The sequence below is a fragment of the Octopus bimaculoides genome, chromosome 3 (genome assembly GCF_001194135.2).
Source record: "Octopus bimaculoides isolate UCB-OBI-ISO-001 chromosome 3, ASM119413v2, whole genome shotgun sequence".
Lineage (NCBI taxonomy): Eukaryota > Metazoa > Mollusca > Cephalopoda > Octopoda > Octopodidae > Octopus > Octopus bimaculoides.
The window spans coordinates 11,237,977-11,261,237 of record NC_068983.1 but is presented as its reverse complement, the minus strand read 5'-3'; the positions used below and the strand labels follow the sequence as shown (position 1 = coordinate 11,261,237).

Below are 23,261 nucleotides of genomic sequence, written 5' to 3'. Positions count from 1 at the left end.
ACTGGCGAACCAGATGGCTGCACCAGGCTCCAATCTGATCTGGCAGAGTTTCTACAGCTGGATGCCCTTCCTAACGCCAACCACTCCGATAGCATAATGTGTCACCGGTACGAGGGCCAGTCAAGCAGTACTGGCAACTGCCACGCTCAAAATGGTGTCTTTTCACGTGCCACCTACACAGGAGCCAGTCCAGCAGCACTGGCAACGACCTCGCTCGAATGTTTTTTCACGTGCCACCGGCACAAGTGCCAGTAAGGCAACGCTGGTAGCGATCACTTCAAATGGTGCTATTTACATGCCACTGGCACGGAAGCCAGGCTGCTGCTCTGGCAACGGTCATGCTCAGACAGTGAGTGTCCAATGAAGAAAAGGTATGCATAAGTGGGCTGGCTACACCCCTGGCAGAGGCCTTGGATTATGGTCTCACTTGGCTTGCCGGGTCTTCGAATTTGTGTGTATGAAGGCAGCAAGTAGGCAGAATAATCGATGTGCTGGACAAAGTGCTTAGTAGCATTTCTTCCAGTTGTTTATGTTCCAAGTTCAAATACTGCCATAGTCAACCTTACCTTTCATTCTTTTGAGATTGATAAAATAAAGTATCAATCATTTACTGGGGTCAATATAATTGACTAACACCACCCCTTAAAATTATTAGCCTTGTGCCATATATCGAAATAATTTTCATCATTATTATTTATCATAAATTATATGCACAGACACGAAAAGGAATTGTTGGATACTAATTATTATTATCACTATTAATATTAAGAAATCATTAACTTTGTGTTTCTTTAGTGGTGTTCCACTGGATTAATTGTAAGATATCCCCTTAATGCAGAAGTCATCTACTATATATCTGGTACATCAGATCTGAGAAAAATATCCAAGAAAAGTATAATGATGGTGCCAATACTGACACTAAGACAAATATATACCTGTTTTCTTCAGTATTTTTGTAATAATCTTCTGTCCACTTGAGTCGTGTCTTAGTGTACTGGTCAATGAAGGCACTGGTCAAATTAATGTTAAGGCAATCCATGGCTGCAGCAAAGAAAATTTAAGATAATCTGAAAGGGCATGTATAAGATAACATTGATGAAAGAAGTACTAGAAAGACTTTATATGGCTGCTTGACCTTCTAAAGATAGTAACCAGATCTCGCTCAAATCACATCCTGCTGTCTTAAATAGAGAAAAACACATTAGATAATGTAGTTCTAGATATTACTAAAAAGTAGGCTGATCATGGCTGAACAAGTATGAATAAGATAAGCAGCTATATCTAAAATAGAAAACAATCATATGAGACAATGTTGTACCCTACTGTATTTTGAAAGATGAATGAAATATCTTTGATCTTAGGTAAATGGAAAGTGACTTGATGCTAAATAGCAACAACAATATAACCAACACAACCACAAACAAAACTCCTCACCATAACCATCAGCAAAACAGATACAACCAACACCACCACCTTTTGAATAGTCAGTTGGCAACAACAGTAAAAGTATAAGCATGATTGCAATATCTGTAGCTACATATGTTAGAGACTTCAGAAAGAATTTCAACACAATGCATGCTATGGATAACACAAATAGGTCATAGTATGAAGTGAAAAGCCTTATCTTTAAAAAACACTTTGAAAAATATATGGTCAAACTGTATCCAGGACTTCACAAGTTTTCTGCAAGCAGAAAGTCCGCATCAAATTCAGAAAGATTTTGTGACACCTGCAGATGATGTAGGGTTTGAATAAATCATAGGGGACGATGTGGCTGAGATGCTAGTGTCCTACAGACCAAGTTTATCAAATGAGGAGCTGACACTGTTAGAACAAGAGCAAGCTGATAATACAGAAATACTATCAAATCCACTTAAATTGACTGTAGATAATATGGCTAATGGGCTGGCACTTAAGAGAGGAGGGTCTGCAAGTTTTTGTTGATAAGAACCCTAATCATAAACATAACAAAAATTACAGGAGGGGTTTACAATGAGTTTAGTTCCTACACTGCACAATAGAAAGGAATGATTCACCATAAATAACAAACAACTATATTTATATAAATAGTTTAACTTACAGTCTATCTTTAATTCTAATTTTCTCTCAGCTTCTTCTATGTACTCCCAGTTGATATTGCACCTTAGCAAAAAAAAAAAAAAAAAAAAAAAATACAGTACTAACTGAAAAAGTAAACATCAAGTGATTCATTATTACATGTATAAATTCAATATTATTACTGTATTTTCTGGCATACAAGTCGAATTTTTCAGACCAAAATTTACAGCCAAAAGAAGTAGGTCAACTTATACACCCAGATGACTTTGATGGACAGAAAATTTCAAGTGAAATGCTGCAGGATTTGGAAAGATAGTAACGATGGCTGAACGTCTATGCTATAAACTATGTCAACAGGCATGTCAGAAAATATGGTATTGAATTCATACAGATCAATAAATTCATTACATTTATGGATTCAATATTATTTCTACTCTTCAATACAATAAGAACACTAAAATATAGCTATTAGGGTGGAAATGATAACGGTTTAAGATCATAACAGGAACAGATTTCTTAGTAGTGAAATTTGTAAATTTATTTATAGGGAGTGGAAAAGAGAAAGAAGTTGTGATACATATGCCTTTATCAGGGACTTATGTAGTGTAAGTAAAACCAGTTGATGTTGGGTTCTTTTTTTTTGTATTGTGTACTGATGACATCAAAGGATGGACTGATATCAAAAGGCTGACTGAATGTATGCATGCAACACAACACAGAAGGAACTGGATAGTTTTGGCAAGCTGAAACCTGGACACAGGGAGGGCAACTAGCAGGTGGCTGAGTTGGGAGGAAGAATAGTTTCCATGATTCTTTACAAGGCGTCCAGGACCTATAGAAGAGGAGGAGGAAAGAGGAAGGTATCCTCAAACCATAGTCCTGGCATGAATGCTCACAATAGAATAGACTCCACTAAAAGCACCCAAGCATCAGACTGTAATGTCAAAATGGGTGAGAGCTTAAATTTACTATTCACATAAGACACAGCAAGACTGGACATCAGGACACAAAGAGCTGGAATCAACTTTGCAAGGCATCACATCTGACAGACTAATTGATTCAAACCAATTTGCTACTCATGACTGGGAGTGTTTTTACTGACACTGGAAAGATCTGAACTTGGTCAGATTTGAACTCAGAATGGAAGACTCTGGAATAAATACTGCAATGTATTTCAGCCAATGCATTAGTCATCATCACCATCTTCAGCATCTAATGTTCCTTTTCCCATGCTGGCATAAGTTGGACGGCTCAACAGGAACTGGTGGGCCACAAGACAGTACCAAGCCCAATGTCTGCTTTGGCATAATTTCTAAAGCTTGCTCTTTCAAATACCAACCACTTTAGAGTGTACGGGGTGCTTTTTTTCATGCCACCAGTAAGGCCACTAAGTACTCACAAGGCCCCCTCAGTTGGATGGAGTATAGTAGTAAGGGATGAGAAAGTATGATAAAGGAACATATTCTTCCAATTTGCTTCCTGGTTATTACTTAGGACATGGATTGGATTAGATTGTCTATGTTCAGTCCACTGTAGGATGAAGGCCTCAGCACCATCCACTGCAGGATGAAGTCCTCTCCACCAACCATGGTCTGATGTGGAGGCCATGAATTTGAGCTTGAGATCATACTGGTTTGATGAGCCTATTCTGCCATACTGGCTTAACATGGCTTGACAGAGGAATGCCATTTTTAGACTCTTACCCAAGAGTAGTTAAGTCAGTTACATCGGCCCTAGTGCTCTACTGGTACTTAGGACTTTAAACTAGGGCATTTACCTAAATGTTACTTCTGATTTCATTGTTCTTGCTACGTCCAGATAAAAACTAATTAGTACTCTCACACCCTGCATACTTTGCTTGATTGAAAGAGTTGAAAAAATTTACAAGACAACTTTCCCTTTTTGTTTTTTAACTTACTTCCAAACTTCAATAAATGGTTCCCAACCAGACAGTTTGCGGTTGTAATAGTCTCCAAGTAATTTGAACATACCTCGACCCACTTTCTTGGGGAGGAGCTGTTGGTGAAGTTCTAGATCTGAAATATTGCAAAACCAAATATTAGTTAGATGATCAGTGGTAAGAAATAAAAATTTATAAAAAAAAAGGCAAAAAAAAGAAAAAATTAAAATGACATTTTAAGATATTTGACAAGAAGCTGGGTAACTTACAGTTGAATGAAATTTCTGCAAGTGGTACATCAGCATCTTTACAATCATCAATGAGACAAATACAAATTGATGAGGCTTTTATCTAGAATGGAATAAAAAATTTAGCATCAAAATCAAGAAAACAAAGTTACAAATTTCCAATGTCAGAGATAGAGAGACAGAGAGATAGATAGAATGACTGAAACAAGTAAAAGAGTATATTTTATATAAACTCTGTTAAAAACAGGTGAGGGTTGGTGAAAGAAAGGGCATCTAGTTATTAAATCCTGCTCCAGAATAAATTCCTGTCCATGCTAGTATGCTAGTATGGAAAAATGGACATTCTAAGAGATCATAAGAGAACATAGTTTCTTGAGAAAAACTGAGACTAGAATTTGATAAATTGTGCTTTTGATAAACTCTGAAATAAACGTGTATAAATTGTTATTTTTGTTTTTACCTCAATACCCGTTAAAAACCAAGAATCTTGTTCAATATTGGAAGCTCTTCGAGATGATGTATATTGAGTTTGATAACTACTTTGTTCACTAAAACTGCTCCTGGCAGAAGAGTAATTTAGGCTAGGCATTGCATCAACTGAGCTCTCTCCAAGAGGTAATATTTCAACTTCCTGTACAGCTGGAGCTGAAAAAAATAAAAAAGGAAAATAAATGACATTTGGGTTACTGAGATTAAGATAAATAGTGATTAGGAATTAGAGTAATGTGTATCAACAGACCTGTGCTTTTAAAATGGATGTTCTGGGCAGTTCTAGCCTTTGTAGCTTGTTCAGGTAAAGAGTCAGTGATGGCAATAAACATCTTTAAGTCATTGTAAGACAAACGAATGTTTAAAAGATTGAGTGTCATCTGTAAAATAAAAGAAACAAACACGACCATATAAGAAAATCAGATAAATGCAGCACAAGGAACAAATATAAAGAGAATTTCAGCATGAATTTTCATGCTATGTATATGCATATTTTATGACTTAGAAAAGGAAAGACAGTCTCTATGGCCCTTTCAAGAACCTCCAAGACTGGTGGTGAGAAAGGACGTTATCTCTAGACCAGAGATCCAATCCATTTAGACTCTGTTAATGATGTCTTAAGGTTAAATTATTAACCATCGTGCCAACAACCACCTTGAGCTTCATATGTCTGACACATGTTGATTATATCAGACCTTAATTGTTATCATATTAAGCCCCAAGAAGGATGAAAGGCAAAGTTGACTGTAGCAAGACTTAAATTCAAAACATATGTTAGAATACGAAAATCATTTCATCTGACACTCTACAAATTGTGCCAAAAAACTCTAATTACTGTCCAATGGTAACGATAATTGTAATCAACTTACTTCAAGAACTAGAGGATTTTCCACTGCTTGAGCATCTAGCAAGCCAGTAACACGTGAAGTTGAGCGATCTGGCAATGGGTTGGCATTAATTTCTATGGTAATGCTGGTTGGATCAATAATTGAAAGGGCAGTTTCCTCTTCTTCCATTAGGAAACAGGAAAATACTTCTAGGCTCTGCAAACTGCATGACAGTGGTAAGTCTTGCGCTTTCGGACGATACCGTAGCACAGCAGTACACTGTAGATAGAGAGACAAACGAACAAGCAATAAAGAAAACTTTTATACATATATTTTCAGAGATAGTAACGTGATAGAGAATCTCACTGGACAGTTGACTGAACATTTCTTTCTCGTTTTTGTTCTTGTTTAATAAAACACAACACAATGAAATGCATAATCTGTGTTCACTATCTGATAACCATGTATAGTAATAAGTACTGAAGCTGTGATTGCACTTACAAACCTTTACTTCATACAGGGTGGTTCCAATTCTTTCTTTTTATTCACTATGTCACTGACAAATAGTACAAATATGTGTCAATATCCACCTAGACCCTCCCTCTGCAACAACTGTCCATAAAGATCCTCTCTTAAATCAATATATCTATAATAATTGTCCATAACACAAGGGAATTGTGTGTAAAAATGGTTTGTAAATTCAATGCCAGTTTTGGCACCTGAAGAAAAGATATCAAATCATTAAAAATGGGCTTTATTGAAAAGCAGAAACAAATTATATTAGCAGCCCAGAAAGTAATTTTTCTATTTTTCATTAAAGAAAACTAACAAACCAATGGCATCTTTAAAAATAACACACACAGGATTGAAGTGTTCAAACATTTACAGAGAAATGTGTAGATCCTAAAATATATTTTAGTAAGTATAAATACCATTAAATTTATACACCAATTCTGCAGCAGAATCCACATGGATAATAATGGCTTTGATTTTAGAGGAAAGGGGTTAGTTGATGTCAACATCAACCCCAGTACATGATTGGTACTTAATTTTATTGACCCCAAAGGGATGAAATGGTAAAGCTGACCCCAGCAGAATTTGAACTTAGAACATAATGAATTGGAAAAAATGTTGCTACTTATTTTGTCCGACACTAACAGTTCTACCAGCTCACCACCTAATTTATATGAATAATTTACATGGTTAATAATCCTAAAATAGATATTTGGGTGAAATCAAGTTAAGGATTTAATGACATAATTACCAAAATATAGCACATGTACACACTGTGAACATAGGCAAGAATGTTTGGACATTTACATACTAGAGTTCCTATCTTCAGTTTGATGCTCTGCAAATTTCTGACCATTGGAAACATGACCACCAGGTATATTGAAATAAGCAGAGTAATGTGCCTTTCCTAGGGTCACTTAAGAACGGTCACTATAAGTTTGAATTTAATTGATCATAAACATATCATTACTGAGGAACTAAGATGGCACATCCAATATAAACGACTTCACAATAGGATATCAAATTATAAAAATCAGATTTATATTGTATCACACAGACATATTAAAAGCACAGACCTTTCCCTGTTAATAAATTAAAACTTTTGTCTTGAAAGTAACATCTAATATTAATATTGATATTTACCTTCAGAATAGCTGCTTCCGTGTCCCATGTAGACATGTCAGCAACAACTACAAACTGCGTATTTCTGACATTGACTTTTAGCTCAAATGGTACCTCAGTCTGGAAAAGTGAATCAACGGGTACAGTGAACAGGAGAAGGGCAAGTTAGTGATACTGAATGTTTAAGCAGAGCTGGTTAAATCAACATAAACAGACATACTATGAGTTGAGTCAAAATCAACAGATATAGAAGGTGTAATTACATAAAAAAGAGGGAGGAGAGAGAGAGAGGGAGAGAGACAGACAGAGAGTGTCAGTGTTAAAAGAAAAAAAGAACTGCTATACAGGCTCATTAATCCAACAAAATTAAGACGTATTATATAAACTCATTTACTCCAAATTACAATCATACATTAATAATAATAATAATAAGCATCCTACATATTACAATAATTAATACTAAATACATACTAGCTTTTTGATGGGTTTTATTTCTGCTTCAAGCCTTGCTCCATTTTCTTCTAGAGTTCAATTTTGTCATCTTTCTTACCTCCACTCACTTCTTACCTCCACTCACTTCCTACCTCCACTCACTTCCCTTCATGATTCTCACTCACATCATTATTTCTTTTCTTCCTCCCACTATATGTACTTCTTACATTTTCCGACTTTCTATTAAAATCTGGCCCCACCTCTTCTCTTCATTTCCTGTTGCTTTTTCTCCACTCACAAACACCAATATCAGTCTCTTTGTCCCTCATTTGTTTACTTTCTATAACTATTTCATCATACTGACCCTATAATTACCCCTTCTTTTTGTAGAGTTCAAGGTTTCTTCTTTCCACCTGTCCCCTCTTTCTGTGCAATTCTTTCTTCTCTTTTTTCTATCCCTCCCTATATTTCTAACTGCCAAATGTTGGCTGTTATTTCATTATGCATATATATATATATATCTGCCAAATCAGATTGGAGCCTGGTGTAGCCTTCGGGCTCCACCAGTCCTCAGTCAAATCGTCCAACCCATGCTAGCATGGAAAGCGGACGTTAAACGATGATGATGATGATGATGATGATTATATATATATATATATATATATCTACGTTGTGTGTGTGTATGTGTGTGTGTCTCTCTCTCTCTCTCTCTCTCCTTGTCTTAACATTGTGTGATAGTTGTAAATGAGTGTCACACAAGCAGTGTGATTCATTTTCAGTATTCTGTGAAGATATGTCTGGTCAAGGGGAAATATTACCTTGCTTGGAAACAAGTGAAAGTTGGTAACAGACTCTATCCAACCATGCGAAAGGGGAAGTTAAAACAATAAAAAATACACACACACAGAGGCATACTTACTTGTTCAACGACATGACATCGTCTGGTCACTATTCCTTGAGATCTGTTGAGAGGACTGCGGGGCCTCAATACAGGTGTGGAACTTTCAGAGGGGTTTCTGACCTTCACAGTTTCAAATTTTTCCTCTGGCTTTTTATCCATATCTGATTAAAAAAACCCAAAAAAACCCATCAATTTAATATTCAGATATCCGAGTGATATTTCAATGTGAATTATAAACTATTTCTACAGCAACTTTTAGCCTAAACAATTCCTGCTACATATTAAATCACACCTAGGGACATCAACAAAGTACGAGAATGCAACTACAAAATCATTCTGATAACACTGACCTGTCCAATCATTATAGGGTCAGTATGATGAAATAGTTATAGAAAGTAAACAAATGAGGGACAAAGAGACTGATATTGGTGTTTGTGAGTGGAGAAAAAGCAACAGGAAATGAAGAGAAGAGGTGGGGCCAGATTTTAATAGAAAGTCTAAAACAAGCTAAAACAATAATTTACTTTTCCTTGAGCCCTACGACTCATAAGGCTGGTTACCTGAATTCCGTGGCATATAAGAGACCAAAACCACAACATTCCCTCTAAATGGGAAGCCAGTTCCATTGCAGAGTTCAAGGCCAGAACTTTTGATGACGTGGAACCAAGTACTTGACTTGTATCTTATGTTATTGACCCAGAAAGGATGAAAGGCAAAGTTGACCTCAGTGGGATTTGAACTCAGAATGTAAAGAACTGGAAGAAATGCAGCTAAATATTTTGTCCAACATGCTAATGATTTTGCCAGCTTGCCATGATGTTGAGTGTCCCACATGAGGAATCGATGCTAGATGTGTCGAAGCAATTATCATGATTAATAATAAATTCTTGTATATTCCATCTTCTGTCTTTCATTTGTTATATATATATATATACACACATATATATATATCTATACATATATATATATATATATATACATACACACATACACACAAAGATATTTGCAATATCAATTACCTTACAAGCTGCCAGATACAAGGGTAGCTAATTATCAGAAAAACATACAGAAGAATAATAGCTGTCATGCTGTGCCCAAGTTCCTCTTGTTCATGTCTGCATTCGACCACCACTAAAACTTCTAGACATACAAGTAGTCTGGAAGAAACACAGAATGCCAAAACTACCTCACTGTACCCTACGTGATAGACCACTGCATATTAGTTTGTGTGGGGCAGTCTTCAGTAAAGTTTTGGTTTCATGGGTTGCTACTATTTATGTGTCCTAGATCTGCTTCGGCAAGGTTGAGCAAGAGCTACACAAATAATACAGTTTCTGAAAACATGGACCAAGTAGCACAATTAAGCAAGAGGTTAGCAGTTCATATTCTGGCCCTAGTCCTGTCTTATGTTGTGTCTTGTTTGTTGTCAAGCTGGCTGAATCCACCTAGGTATAACGTGGTAGAATTTAGTCACAAATAGCAGCAACAGTCCAATGTTAATTTCAACTATGCTTGGAGAGAAAAAAAATTATATTTTCCAAGAAATGAAATGGGTAAGAACCAGCAACACTGTTATAAAAATTAAAATGCTTTAGAAGCCAAAAACACAGAAATTTATATCTCGGCACAGTGCACTGGATTTGGAGGGTGGAATGGAATTTTTACTAAATCCCTTACAAAATTCACACAGATGATTCTTGTTGGCACTCCGTCACTTACGACGTCGAGGGTTCCAGTTGATCTGGAACAGCCTGCTCGTGAAATTAACGTGCAAGTGGCTGAGCACTCCACAGACACGTGTACCCTTAACGTAGTTCTCGGGGATATTCAGCGTGACACAGTGTGACCCTTTGAATTACAGGCACAACAGAAACAGAAAGTAAGAGTGAGAGAAAGTTGTGGTGAAAGAGTACAACAGGGTTTGCCACCATCCCCTGCCGGAGCCTCATGGAACTTTAGGTGTTTTCACTCAATAAACACTCACAACGCCCGGTCTAGGAATTGAAACTGCGATCCTATGACCGCGAGTCCGCTGCCCTAACCACTGGGCCACTGCGCCTCCACACAGATGCATATTGTACAGTAAACTAAACATTGCCTTTTGATCAAAGTCTAATACTTACCTAAAAATGGGTCCTCAATATCAGTGGTGAGAAAGTTATTGACGGCTAGCAACCAGTCAAAGATGCACATCAGCCGCATGTTATTCAACAAGACAGTAAACAGTTTCACTTGATTGGTGAATTGAAAATATAGCTCCATTTGCAACTTGCTACAGGTATCTACTTGCTTTGATGGTTGCAAGATGTTACTAAACACATTTGGGGCTTTCCCAGGTGGAAGATCTGTATTTTGAAATGAACGATTAAAATAATTTATTAAAATAATAAAAAAATTTCTTTTTTAACTTATATATTTGGTAATATACTTGGTACAAAAATGCATGTGAAATTAAAGAAATGGAAAAGTGTGAAAGGAAAGAAAAAAAAAAAAACAGTACCTTTATATCTAGTGTCAACTGCTCGTATTTCATGAGAAACCAAATCAACATCTTTGGTTCCATTGGAGCGTGTTTTCACCAGAAGATTAGAATGAATGAAATCAAATCTTGCCAAAGAATCTTGGGATGTGTTTTGCCAGTCAAATAATAGTTCTACAGTGATGTTTCTTAAGTCAATTTCCATGAGCATATTTGTCCACACTGAACCAGATGGGGGAGCCTAGTAAATAATAATAATAATAATAATAATAAAGGTTGTATATAAAGGTTATATATACAACATATCAAAGGTGATAGAGGCCTTATACAGCTAGAAAGCTATTACAAAATAACCACCATAGAACTACAGAAATACCTATTTCAGAAGCAAGGAAAACTAATACAAATAGCCACAAACATGAACGAAACAGAAAAACTGTTGTCTGTCTTTAAGGAAGCTGACAAATACAAAAAAGGAAGCCATAGTACCAAACAACTATGAAGAAAAAGAAGAAACAACAAAAGCTGTAAAACAACTGAAATCCAAACTAAAACTGGAAAAGAAACGTATCATGATAAAATGATGGCAAGAAAAGCTCCTTCATGGCAAATATTGGGTTAAGCTAAATAGAAAAGAAATAGACAAAGCAGAATCCTAACAATGGCCGGGAAGCTCAGGACTCAAACCAGAAACTGATGGATTTTTAATTGCGGCACAAGATCAAAGCCTTCCCACCAGAAATCACCAAAAACATATAATGACAAGAAATACAAGTAACTGCAGAATATGTGGAGATGGAGAAGAAACAATAAATCTTATTGCTTCTGGCTGCCCAGTCCTGGTGAAGAAGGAATATATTCACAGACATGACATGCTTGGGACCTATAGACATTGGAAGCTATGCTAACACTATGGAACAACAGAAAAAAGATGGTATAGGCACACTTGAGAAAAGGTTACAGAAAATGAGAAAGCAATCATACTTTGAGATATGCACACAGAGAAATTAAGGCCAATAAGGCTGGATATGGTTGTCAGAGATCACCAAGAAAAAAATGCTTTCTAATCAATGTATCAATACCAACAGGTGACAACATTTCTCTGAAAGAAATGGAAAAACTTTCAAAATACAAAGATCTACAAATAGAGGTAACTCGAATGTGGAGCCTAAAAACAGAAACAATTCCTAGTACATAACAAAAACACCAGGACTTACAAGTATATATAACATAGAGAAAATAGCACCACTAGGCACTGCACACGTCCTATGTAAAACACTTTCAATGCAGTGAAAATAGGAGCACCACAACAAACCACAGCACACAGAGCTGTGCTCAGTAGTGCAGTGAAAGCACATGATAAAAATAAGACTACTGAATAATAATAATACTAATAATAATAATGATAATAATAATAATAATGATAAAGTTACGGGTGATGATGAAAATAGACATACCTTATTTTGTGGCTCTTTCAAATGTGTCATTACGGGTCGCTGGAAGTCTGGCAATGTTTCACCAATATTATGAGCAAGGATACCCCGCAATAGTTTGAACTGCTTCAGAGTAATTAAAGCATGAATGGAAGACAGCTTGCCAGTCATATGAATGTTTGGAGCAGAATGGCTAAGTCCCCGATCAAGATTCCGTTCCACTTGCAGATGTAATGCACATTTTTCTTTGAAGATTTTACCAGTCTGCAAATAAAGAATTTCAAATGAGTGATATTGAATATTAAGTTGTCACACAAATTTCAGAAACGAACGTACAATTTTAGAATATAATCTCTACATAATGTGATAGTAACCTTCTTGAGGATGCTGTAGCTAATACTTCTAGAAAGTTAAGTTATTATTTAATCAGACTTTAAATGGCTTGATATAAATTTTCAGGTAAGTATGATAAAACCCAGTAAAATATATCTTAAAACTCCACATCATACCACTGTCCCAAATATTATTATGCTGATTTTTATCTCCTAATAATTCAAATATACATTGCACAGTAAGATTAAATTTTTCAGTAAAATAATTTTACATAATTTTTCCACTAAAATATTTTACAGATTATTAACCTTGTATTTAGAGAATACATTCACAATATTTAGAGTATTTTTCAATATTTTATTCCAGACAGATTAGAAATAGTACTAAAGTAATGAGTCTAGATATGTATCTGGGAATAAAACACATAATAACAATTGAAGATCAAACTGAATGGAATACGGTGGTGAAATATTTACAATATTAGCTCTCCTTATAGGTGACAAACCCGGTTCAGGCATCTTTGAATTAACCCTCTTGATACCAACCTACCGAGACTGCTTCAGGTTCTATGAAACAAGCCTCTTGTTTTTAAGTGATATAAATTAAAACCTTCCACCAAAATTAATTTATATACCAAACATCAGCTTAATAGTGACTAAGTTATTTTACTGAATTATTTTCAAAATTAATTGAGACAAAGATAGTGTATATTAATAAAAATACGATGTTAAAAGGATTAAATCAAATTTTGAAACTGTCAGTTTTTTAACAATTAACTTTCTCAGGATGAAAATAATTTTAAAATATTTTTTATACCATAAGAAGTTAAAATACAGAAAATATTTTGTCCAGAAAAATACTGAAGTTGTCATCAATGAATAACATGAATAACAGTTTTTGGAGCTGATATCATTATGAAATAGGAGTGGAGCCTGGCCAGTATTTATTTCTGACATGGGAAAATTAGATATCAAAAATGAATGCTGTTTTTTGTTTTTTTACAAGTTATAACCAACATTATTAGGCTGTAACATAGTTTAATAATTTGATATTAATTTTCTCTCATTAAAGTAGACAACTGAAGTAAAAAAGTTTAGATAACTGTATGGCAAAATGCAATATGTAAAAACTAACTTACATCTCTTTCAATTGAATAAATCGGTCCATCAGATGTATCGACTTTAACCAACTCAGCTGAATACAAATCCATATCGGTCAATGTTACTGACATTACATCTAGCAGACAGATGTGTTTCATGGGGTCACAATGGACATAAGCCATGCTCTGCTGAACAGACAACGTGAAAGGGTTGATAGTCTTTTTTTCCTGGGCAAGCAATGGTGCTGACAGTTTCTTACAGAATTTACTACTCTGTGGAGAGGAGAGTTTGTCAGAGCTGCTATCAGACAACACGCGGCTGTCCAGTACTGAAAAGTTGCATGGAGACAAGCACTCCAATGTTGATAGGACAACACTCTCTTCTGTAGAAACATTCTCAGTGGGATCAAAAATATCAGAAGATTTTGATTCAGTCATGGATGACGCTTCAAGTTCCCCATCTCTGATGTCGTGCTCAAGACTACCATAAATGCTTTGGTTCATCAGATCAACATCAATTTTAGGAATAACTAGTGCAGGTTTTTCATTTTCTTTTGGCAAACTCTGATGGAAAACACTTTGAGTCATTGATGTGTAATTACTCTCAGAATTGGAGGATAATTTGGCGTCAGAGTGAGTAGCGTTGGCTGAATTGTACTGTCTACCTTTGATAGTTCCAATGGAACCATCTAAAAGGAATTGGTTGGTAACACTAAGCCGTCCAAGTTCAGCAACGAGTAGGCCTGTTGTTTTATAACTGTAAGGAAGCAAAATCACAGGACTGTCTGCTTCGATGTTCATCTTAATGCGAGCATTACGTATCATACTTGCTGAGATCTGATAAAAAGAGACAAAGGAAAAAATAGGATTAGAGAAAAATATGCACAAAAGTCAATAATTCTTACATGCAAACATCTTCATGTATACTTGATTTTGTTTGTTTTTTACTTACATGTAAATCCGTGCTATGTAATAACTTTCAAAAGCAAATTTATTTTAATTATAAAATCATCATCATCATCATCATTTAATGTCCGCATGGGTTGGATGATTTGACTGAGGACTAGCGAACCAGATGGCTACACCAGGCTCCAATCTGATCTGGCAGAGTTTCTACAGCTGGATGCCCTTCCTAACGCCAACCACTCCGGGAGTGTAGTGGGGGCTTTTTACGTGCCACCGGCACAAGGGCCAGTCCAGCGGTACTAGCAACGGCTATGCTCAAATGGTGTTTTTTTTTATGTGCCACCTGCACAGGAGTCAGTTCAATGTTTTGTTCACATGCCACTGGCACAAGTGCCAGTAAGGCGAAGCTGGAAACAATCGCGCTCAAATGGTACTTTTTATGTGCCACCGGTACGGGAGCGAGACCGCTGCTCTGGCAGTGATCCTGCTCGGATGGTGCTGTTAGCGCTCCACTGGCACGGGTGCCAGTCATCATATTAATAATAACTGTTTTGGTTTTATTTATCATAGCAAGTATAATATAACAGTAGTAATTATTTTAATTACAATAGCAAGTTAACCACTATAGTATCTAGTTTAAAATAATAAATCGAGGCTAAGAGTTAGAATGTCAATGAAAGACTTAGCAACATGTGCATACATGTCTGGGAAATGCAAAACAATGGAGTAAACGAATAATAAGTGGTCTTGTGGATTGCCAGTCCTTAGTCAAATCATCCAACCCATGCTAGCATGGAAAGCAGACGTTAAACGATGATGATGATATATATATATATATGTATATATATATATATTTATATATATATACAACTTTGTGTGTTGCTAATAGAATTAAAAAAAAAGAACAGAAACCAAAGGGTTGATTATATTTGCCTTACCTTTTTACCAATGGATGCAGCACGAATTCGACCCATTCTGTCATGTAATTGCAGAAAATGCATACAGAATGCTGTTACTTCACTCTGGAATCTATCTGTATACGTGTACTGCACAGTTGCCATATGCAGTTTAACACACAAATCGTATGCCCTCTGCATTCCTGGATCATCCCCAGCATATCTGAAAAACACACATACACACACAATCATTTGAGATGTTAAACTGAGCTTCAACAAGTTGATTTCAATTATTCTTCCTAAAACACACATAAATATACATGCTACATCCTTGGTATAATGTAGCTATGCTTTGCTTTGTCATAAGCCCTCAATTCTTAATGAAACTGTAGATGTGTTGTGACATGTTAAAAAGCTGGTGGAGCCCCTACCTTTCTATGTATGATCACAACTGATCTCTTGGTGGGAGGGGGCAGAGGGGAGATGAGGGGGGAGAGGAGGGGAGAGGATAGGGGAGGATGGGGATGGGAGAGAGGGGGAGAGTAGGAGAGAGAGAGAGAGAGAAGAATTAACCCAGTACAAAACTAAAGCTTTATCTCTAACCTGAAAGGATGGAAGCAAAGTTGACTTTGACAGTATTTGAACTCAGAGTGATAAGAGCCAAGATGAATATTGCAAGGCAATCTGTATTATGCTCTAACAACTCTGCCAACTTTTTCCCCCACTATAAAACTACAGTAAGTTATGTATATTGTCCTCCTCAGGGTCATATATTGATAAATACCAACACCTCTGGTCAAGGAAGATAAAAGGAAGACAATTCTCTTTTACCTGCAAAATCAGTACCTGAGCAAAAGGTTTGTAGTGTTTCTGCTAGGATCAGTCAGTACACTCAAACAGTTTAGTTCACCATTATAATCATCGTTTAATGTCCACTTTCCATGCTAGCATGGGTTGGACGATTTGACTGAGGACTGGCGAACCAGATGGCTGCACCAGGCTCCAATCTGATCTGGAAGAGTTTCTACAGCTGGATGCCCTTCCTAACGCCAACCACTCCGAGAGTGTAGTGGGTGCTTTTACGTGCCACCAGAACGGGGCCAGTCACGCGGTAGTGGCACCAGCCATGCTCAAAATGGTGTATTTTACGTGCCACCTGCACAGGAGCCAGTCCAGCAGCACTGGCAACGAGCTCGCTCGAATGATTTTCTAATGTGCCACCGGCACAAGTACCAGTAAGGCGACGCTGGTAACGATCACGCTCAAATGGTGCTATTTACGTGCCACTAGCACGGAATCTAGACAGCTGCTCTGGCAATGATCACGCTCGGACAGTGCTGTTTGTGCTCCACTGGCACAGGTGCCAGTCATCAAGAAAGACAATTCTCTTCTACCTGCAAAATCAGCACCCGAGCAAAAGGTTTGTAGTGTTTCTGCTAGGATCAGCCAGCACAACAGTTTGGTTATAAATGATAAATTATTTTCCATCATCCAGAGAACCAACACATTTCAATTACAAGACTTGAATTTTATAACTATTGTAGTTCTAATAGAAAACAATTGGATAAAGGTTTAATGAAGGATTTGGAAGGAGAAGCTGACAAAGGGTAGAGATACAAGTATATCAGGTAGGCTTGAATAGGCAGAAACAGGGGAATAGTAATCCCTTGCCATATCGCAGTTCACCCATCATGGTTTATTATTTAAGCTTATGTCGATTCCTCCATGGTGTTGTTTTGCATTTATAATAAAATAAAAATATATAAATTATAAAAATAATTTTAAAAAATATGCAGTACAGTACTGTTTCTACTTTGCAGATTTTCAACTATTACAGGGCGTTTGGGAACATAATACCTGTAATAGTCGAGGGATTACTGTAGTTCAAAGGAGCAGAGGCTTTATATTTAGTTAGTACAGGAATGTAGTGTGTGTATGTGTGTGTGTGTGTGTGTGTGTGTGTGAATGAATGAATGCAGATGTATACGTATGAATTCTAGGGTACAAAGTATATGCTTACTTGAATATATCAAATGTCAGGGCTTGATCTCCGACACTGATGAATTTTTCTCGGAAATTGAGGCCATATGGTGACTGGTCAAGCACGGAGATGCTGCCAAGTTGACCAACAACATGTGTGTTGCCGTCATGCAGGGACAAATTGGCTTTCAGATTGGACACTGTGGCTCGAGCCAGTTCATACTCTGGTTTATTCATAATTAGAGTGAGGCTTTCAATATTCATGTGAAACTTTGAGTTAACCACTTCTTCACCTTGAATAGAGTTATCTGAAAGACATAACATAAGATTTTAATAAAAATTACACACATGCACACACAGGCATGCACACACTCGTTCAACATAGAACATGTAGATGAAAACATCATACTCTGGTTGAAGCAAAAAAAAATCTTGAAATGAGAGTAAATGTGAAAGAATGAATTAAACACATTTCCTATGCTGGTGCCATATATAAAGCACTTAGTGCATTCTGTAAAGTGTTTGGTGTAAGGAAGGACATCCAGTAGTAGAAACAATATCAAAACGGACAACTGGAGCCTGGTGCAGCTCTCCAGCTTGCCAACTTCAGTCAAACCATTCAACCCATGGGAAACAGACATTAAACGATGATGATGATAACATTTACATCCATTTATATGAATTCAATGATGCAAAAACAAAACGAGAACAATTTCAATTTGCAAAATGGGAAAACTGGATAGTAAAATGTTAATGTTATATAGTTTCGGCAATGTCAAGTAGATGAGGAATAAGATACTAGCTTTGATGACAACTGACTTTTACATCCACAAGAAGAAAATGAACTCAACACTGCAAGTCAAAAGAAGTAGTCATCAAATACACAGTGATCCCACTGTTTACAACACTGAATTACGCTACTTCCTGCTGACAGACAGGATAACTTAGTTACAGACAGTAGAGTGTCTTAGCTAGACACACGAAATGGTGTGATGATAGCATATGAACTGCTGTTGGTTGTCCAGGATTGTACCACTATGAACTCAGTTATCCATGATTCTATATACAAGAAAGCTGACACATCTTGAGAAAATAAATTCATGGAATGGGTTAACTTGGGTGATTATCATTCCCTGTTTGAGAAGTGTAACAAAATGATTTCTAACATAGTCACTAAGCCAGAAATGGTACTTCATCTGGTACTTCATTGCCTTTAGTAGAGTTCAATCCTGGTTACACTCCATCCAAAGTTGTCCTCTATATATTGATGAACATTAATTACATCAATCTCACCAGACCATGAAGGTTTGCAAAATTAAGAGCACTGCCTGTCCTCTCCTAACTTACCAGAAAGATGAAAAACTAGTTTGGCTTCCATAGGATTTGATCACAGGGTGCAAGGGAACACAACTAAATATTGCAAGACATTCTGTCATCTCCTGCCATAAAATGAAAGAGACTAAAACAAAATGAAAATTAATAAAAAAAGGCTACCTTCAGTGTCCAACGAGGAGTCTTGACTGGTTGAGAAAACATTTGGTGACTGGGCTCCAGCTTCTTTAAACGTAGCTCCAAGACCCAGGAAATCAAGTAATACGACCCAAGTCTGCAGATTAATGGTTGTATCCAAACTGCTAAACTGAATATCAATGGAGCGATTGATCTAGTGAAAGACAAAGAAACAAGGATAATTATTTCATCCTAGGCAAGACATTTTTGCCAGCCTTTATTTTTTTTACATTTGAAAACCTGTCTATTATCTTTTATATGTTTCAGTTATTGGGCTGTGGTCATGCTGGGGTACTGCCTTGAGTTCTTTGAGCAAATCAACTCCAGTACTTATGTCTTTTTTTTAAGTCTCATACATACTACAGGGTGTCCACAAAGTCTGGGTACATGGGGATTAACACATACTTTAAGAAATTATTATTTCTTATATTTAATTGCTTATGTTATAATTTTATTTACTCCATGTGTCCAGACCTTGTGGACACCTTGTATATTGGTCTTTAAAGTTATGGGGATATTAACAAACCAACACAGGTTGTCAAGCAGTGGGGAAAGGGGACAAACACAGATGCACACATACACACACAGCATGAATGGATGTACATACATATGATGATGAGCTACTTTCAAGTTCATGAACAAAATCCATTCACGAGGCTTTGGTTGGCCCAGGCTGCAGTAGAAGAAACTTGTCCAAAGTGCTGTGCAGTGGGACTGAGCCAGAAACAATGTACTAACAAAGCAAGCTTCTTAACCACACAACTATACCTATACCGACAGCAGTTATTCTGGTAAACTTGGTGTAAATAGCAGTAGCAGCAATTAATCTTTCAATCAAATTGACAGAAACATAGTTTCCATTGATTTGATTGGATTCCATCCAGCTATTAAGACAACTGCTTTTCTACCTGGGTGCTCCTCTTAATGCTAATCAATGCTATAACCATTATCATCGTTAAGGTGGCGAGCTGGCAGAGTCGTTAGCACGCTGGATGAAATGATTAGCAGTATTCACCCATCACTACGTTCTGAGTTCAAATTTCGCCGAGGTTGACTTCACCTTTCATCCTTTCAGGGTCGATAAATTAAGTACCAGTGAAATTCTGGGGTCAATGTAATAGACTAGTCCCCTCCCCCAAAACTTCGGGCCTTGTGCCTATAATAGAAAGGATTATCATCATTCTTGTTACCAATGTTATGGTGACATTGGTATAAAATAACATGGTATAAAATAACATCAATAATAAATAACATTTATAACGCTTAGAATGAGATTACTATTTCTATGACATTTATGTTTTAAAAAAAAACAAAAACATTGTTTTCACCTGTTTATAGGTTTCTTGAAACTGAGGACACTTGCTATCGACTAGGAATATACTAATGTGAACCAGAGGTCCACTGTTAGTAACTTGTTCCATTGAACCCATAGGAGAAGGTGGTGGTGTACAGGGGTAGCATCCCTCACTGAAAGATAAGGGTCAAAATAATAAAATAAAGCAAATACTTGAAAGTTTACAGCAGAGACAAAAAAATTATACATGATATATACAAAATAGTGGAGGTACAATGGCCCAGTGGTTAGGGCAGCGGACTCACGGTCGGAGGATTAGCCATAACCTTTGCAGGCTCTTCCAAACAATGAGATTTATATTGTTAAATGTTTCACTTAGACTGTAGTAAGCAGGCAATTTCAGGAGAGATATCTACAGGGAGGAAATTTCTAAGGGACAAAGGAATGGATATAGTGGGAAGAAAGCCAGTACCGCCTAACTGGCCTTCGTAGGATTTTTGAGTGAGATCGTTGCCAGTGCCCCTGGACTGGCTCTTGTGCGGGTGGCACATAAAATACACCATTTTGAGTGTGGCCGTTGCCAGTAGCACCTGACTGGCCTTCGTGCGGGTGACACGTAAAAGCACCCACTACACTCTCTGAGTGGTTGGCGTTAGGAAGGGCATCCAGCTGTAGAAACTCTGCCAAATCAGATTGGAGCCTGGTGTAGCCATCCGGTTTCACCAGTCCTCAGTCAAATCGTCCAACCCATGCTAGCATGGAAAGCGGACGTTAAACGATGATGATGATGATGAAAGGAATGGATACAGTGTTTAGTGAGGAACCTTTGACAAAGTAAACACAACAAGACTGATAGAAAGAGAAGAGACACATGAACTCAGAGTACCTGAGTGGAGACAGCATGAGAGTGGCCACCTCTGAAGAGAAGGGGTCGCTGTAGTAGAAAAGACAGAGAGAGGGTACAACACATTTATGGGCCTGATGCAGAAGTGTTTCTAGATGTGGTTACTTTAGCAACAGTTAAATATCATCATATAGGTGGAAAGTTAGAACTTTAGACCATGAAGTAAATGACTCAGCATCATTATTATCATGTTAACATCCACTTTTCCATGCTTGCAAGGGTTGGAAAGAGTTTATTGAAGAGGATTTTTTCTTATGGCCAGATGCCATTTCTTTCACCAACCCCAATCTATTTCCAAGCAAGGCAGTAGCTCTCTTTGGCTAGACATTTTTCTGAATATTGCAAATGAACGACACTACTTGTATGACAGTGATGTTCATTTACAACCATCATGTGATCGAAAACTGAACCAAATTCGATGACTGGCACCGAGTGAGATCACTGCCAGAGCAGCGGTCTTGCTTCCGTGTCAGTGGCACATAAAAAGCACCATTTAAGCATGATCGTTTCCAGCTCCACCTTACTGGCACTCGTGCCGGTGGCATGTGAACAAAACATTGGACTGACTCCTGTACGGGTGGCACATAAAAAGACACCATTTGAGTGTGGCCGTTGCCAGTACCGCCTGACTGGCCCTCGTGCTGGTGGCACGTAAAAAGCACCCACTACACTCTCGGAGTGGTTGGCGTTAGGAAGGGCATCCAGCTGTAGAAACTCTGCCAGATCAGATTGGAGTCTGGTGTAACCATCTGGTGTAACCATCTGGTTCACCAGTCCCAAGTCAAATCGTCCAATCCATGCTAGCATGGAAAGCAGACGTTAAATGATGATGATGTCAAGGCAAGGACACAGTAACACAAACATATATATACACAAACACAATGGGCTTCTTTCAGTTTCCATCTACCAAATCCACTCACAAAGTTTTGGTCAACCCAGGGTTATAATAGAAGACACCTGGTCAAGGTGCCATGGAGTAGGATTGAACCACACAGCCACACTTGTGTCTCTATATATCAATCAATATATCAATATGATTTGTTTAGTAATCTCCTGAAAGAAATGAATATAAATGGTGACAAACCAAAGATACAGCTACGGTAAACAATACTTACTTGTTTTCTTCTGCAGCCATTTTCCTCTGATTACCTCCTAAGCTGTTTTTCTTAGAATGAGACATAAAAACATTCTCTTCGTGAAAACTTGAAGGCAAAGAACCAGGCATTTTCGGTTTAGGGACCATTATTGTACAATCAGGACAAGATGTTGATAAATTAGAACCTAATTTATCTTCTTTAGGTTCTGGTTCTTCCTTTTTAGATGAGACCATTAAATAACGAGGTTTAGAGTCATTTGTCTCTAATAAATCTTCCATGGTAAGTGATTTAAGAGAAAGATCAAATGAGGAAACATAATTGTCCATTCGATGATAGATAAGGATGAGATCTTGTAAGCAAAGGTCAACAAGTCGTTTTTGTGAATCAGGTTCCAAATCTCCTTGCATCTCCACACTGAACATTGCCACTTCAAACCGTGCTTCTAATGGGAGACTAGTTGGAACTGGCTTTGATGACTGAGAAGATTCACTGCTCCCTGTTCGAATCACTTTGGCAATGTCTGATTCAGTAGAAGAGTCTAGTTTTAGTGCTGAAATTCCTGTCAAAAATAAACAAATAAATGTAATAAAATCTTTTGATAAAATTAGAGAAAAGTTGAAAGAAGAAAGAAAGAAAACCAATACCAATTATAAAAAGAGCAGTACATAGTCATCATCATCACCATCATCGTTTAATGTCCGCTTTCCATGCTAGCATGGGTTGGACGATTTTACTGAGGACTGGCAAGCCAGAAGGCTGCACCAGACTCCAATCTGATCTGGCAGAGTTTCTACAGCTGGATGCCCTTCCTAACGCCAACCACTCCGAGAGTATAGTGGGT

General features: G+C 37.3%; 1 protein-coding gene across 1 annotated transcript in view; it reads right to left on the bottom strand.

The window, feature by feature from the left end:
• The window catches only part of LOC106877485 (intermembrane lipid transfer protein VPS13D), a 177,964-nt gene that overhangs the window by 63,829 nt on the left and 90,874 nt on the right, over positions 1-23,261 (bottom strand). Inside the window, exons 31-48 of the mRNA XM_052966707.1 lie at positions 22,439-22,979; positions 20,454-20,592; positions 19,111-19,279; positions 17,657-17,924; positions 15,679-15,859; positions 13,874-14,671; positions 12,427-12,666; positions 10,991-11,210; positions 10,614-10,835; positions 8,509-8,651; positions 7,179-7,277; positions 5,565-5,801; positions 4,946-5,075; positions 4,667-4,851; positions 4,228-4,309; positions 3,977-4,094; positions 2,081-2,142; positions 936-1,041 (exon numbers count right to left, since the gene is read on the bottom strand). Of these exons, the coding sequence (XP_052822667.1) occupies positions 936-1,041; positions 2,081-2,142; positions 3,977-4,094; positions 4,228-4,309; positions 4,667-4,851; positions 4,946-5,075; positions 5,565-5,801; positions 7,179-7,277; positions 8,509-8,651; positions 10,614-10,835; positions 10,991-11,210; positions 12,427-12,666; positions 13,874-14,671; positions 15,679-15,859; positions 17,657-17,924; positions 19,111-19,279; positions 20,454-20,592; positions 22,439-22,979 (3,940 nt within the window). The remainder of the gene's footprint in view (positions 1-935; positions 1,042-2,080; positions 2,143-3,976; positions 4,095-4,227; positions 4,310-4,666; positions 4,852-4,945; positions 5,076-5,564; positions 5,802-7,178; positions 7,278-8,508; positions 8,652-10,613; positions 10,836-10,990; positions 11,211-12,426; positions 12,667-13,873; positions 14,672-15,678; positions 15,860-17,656; positions 17,925-19,110; positions 19,280-20,453; positions 20,593-22,438; positions 22,980-23,261) is intronic.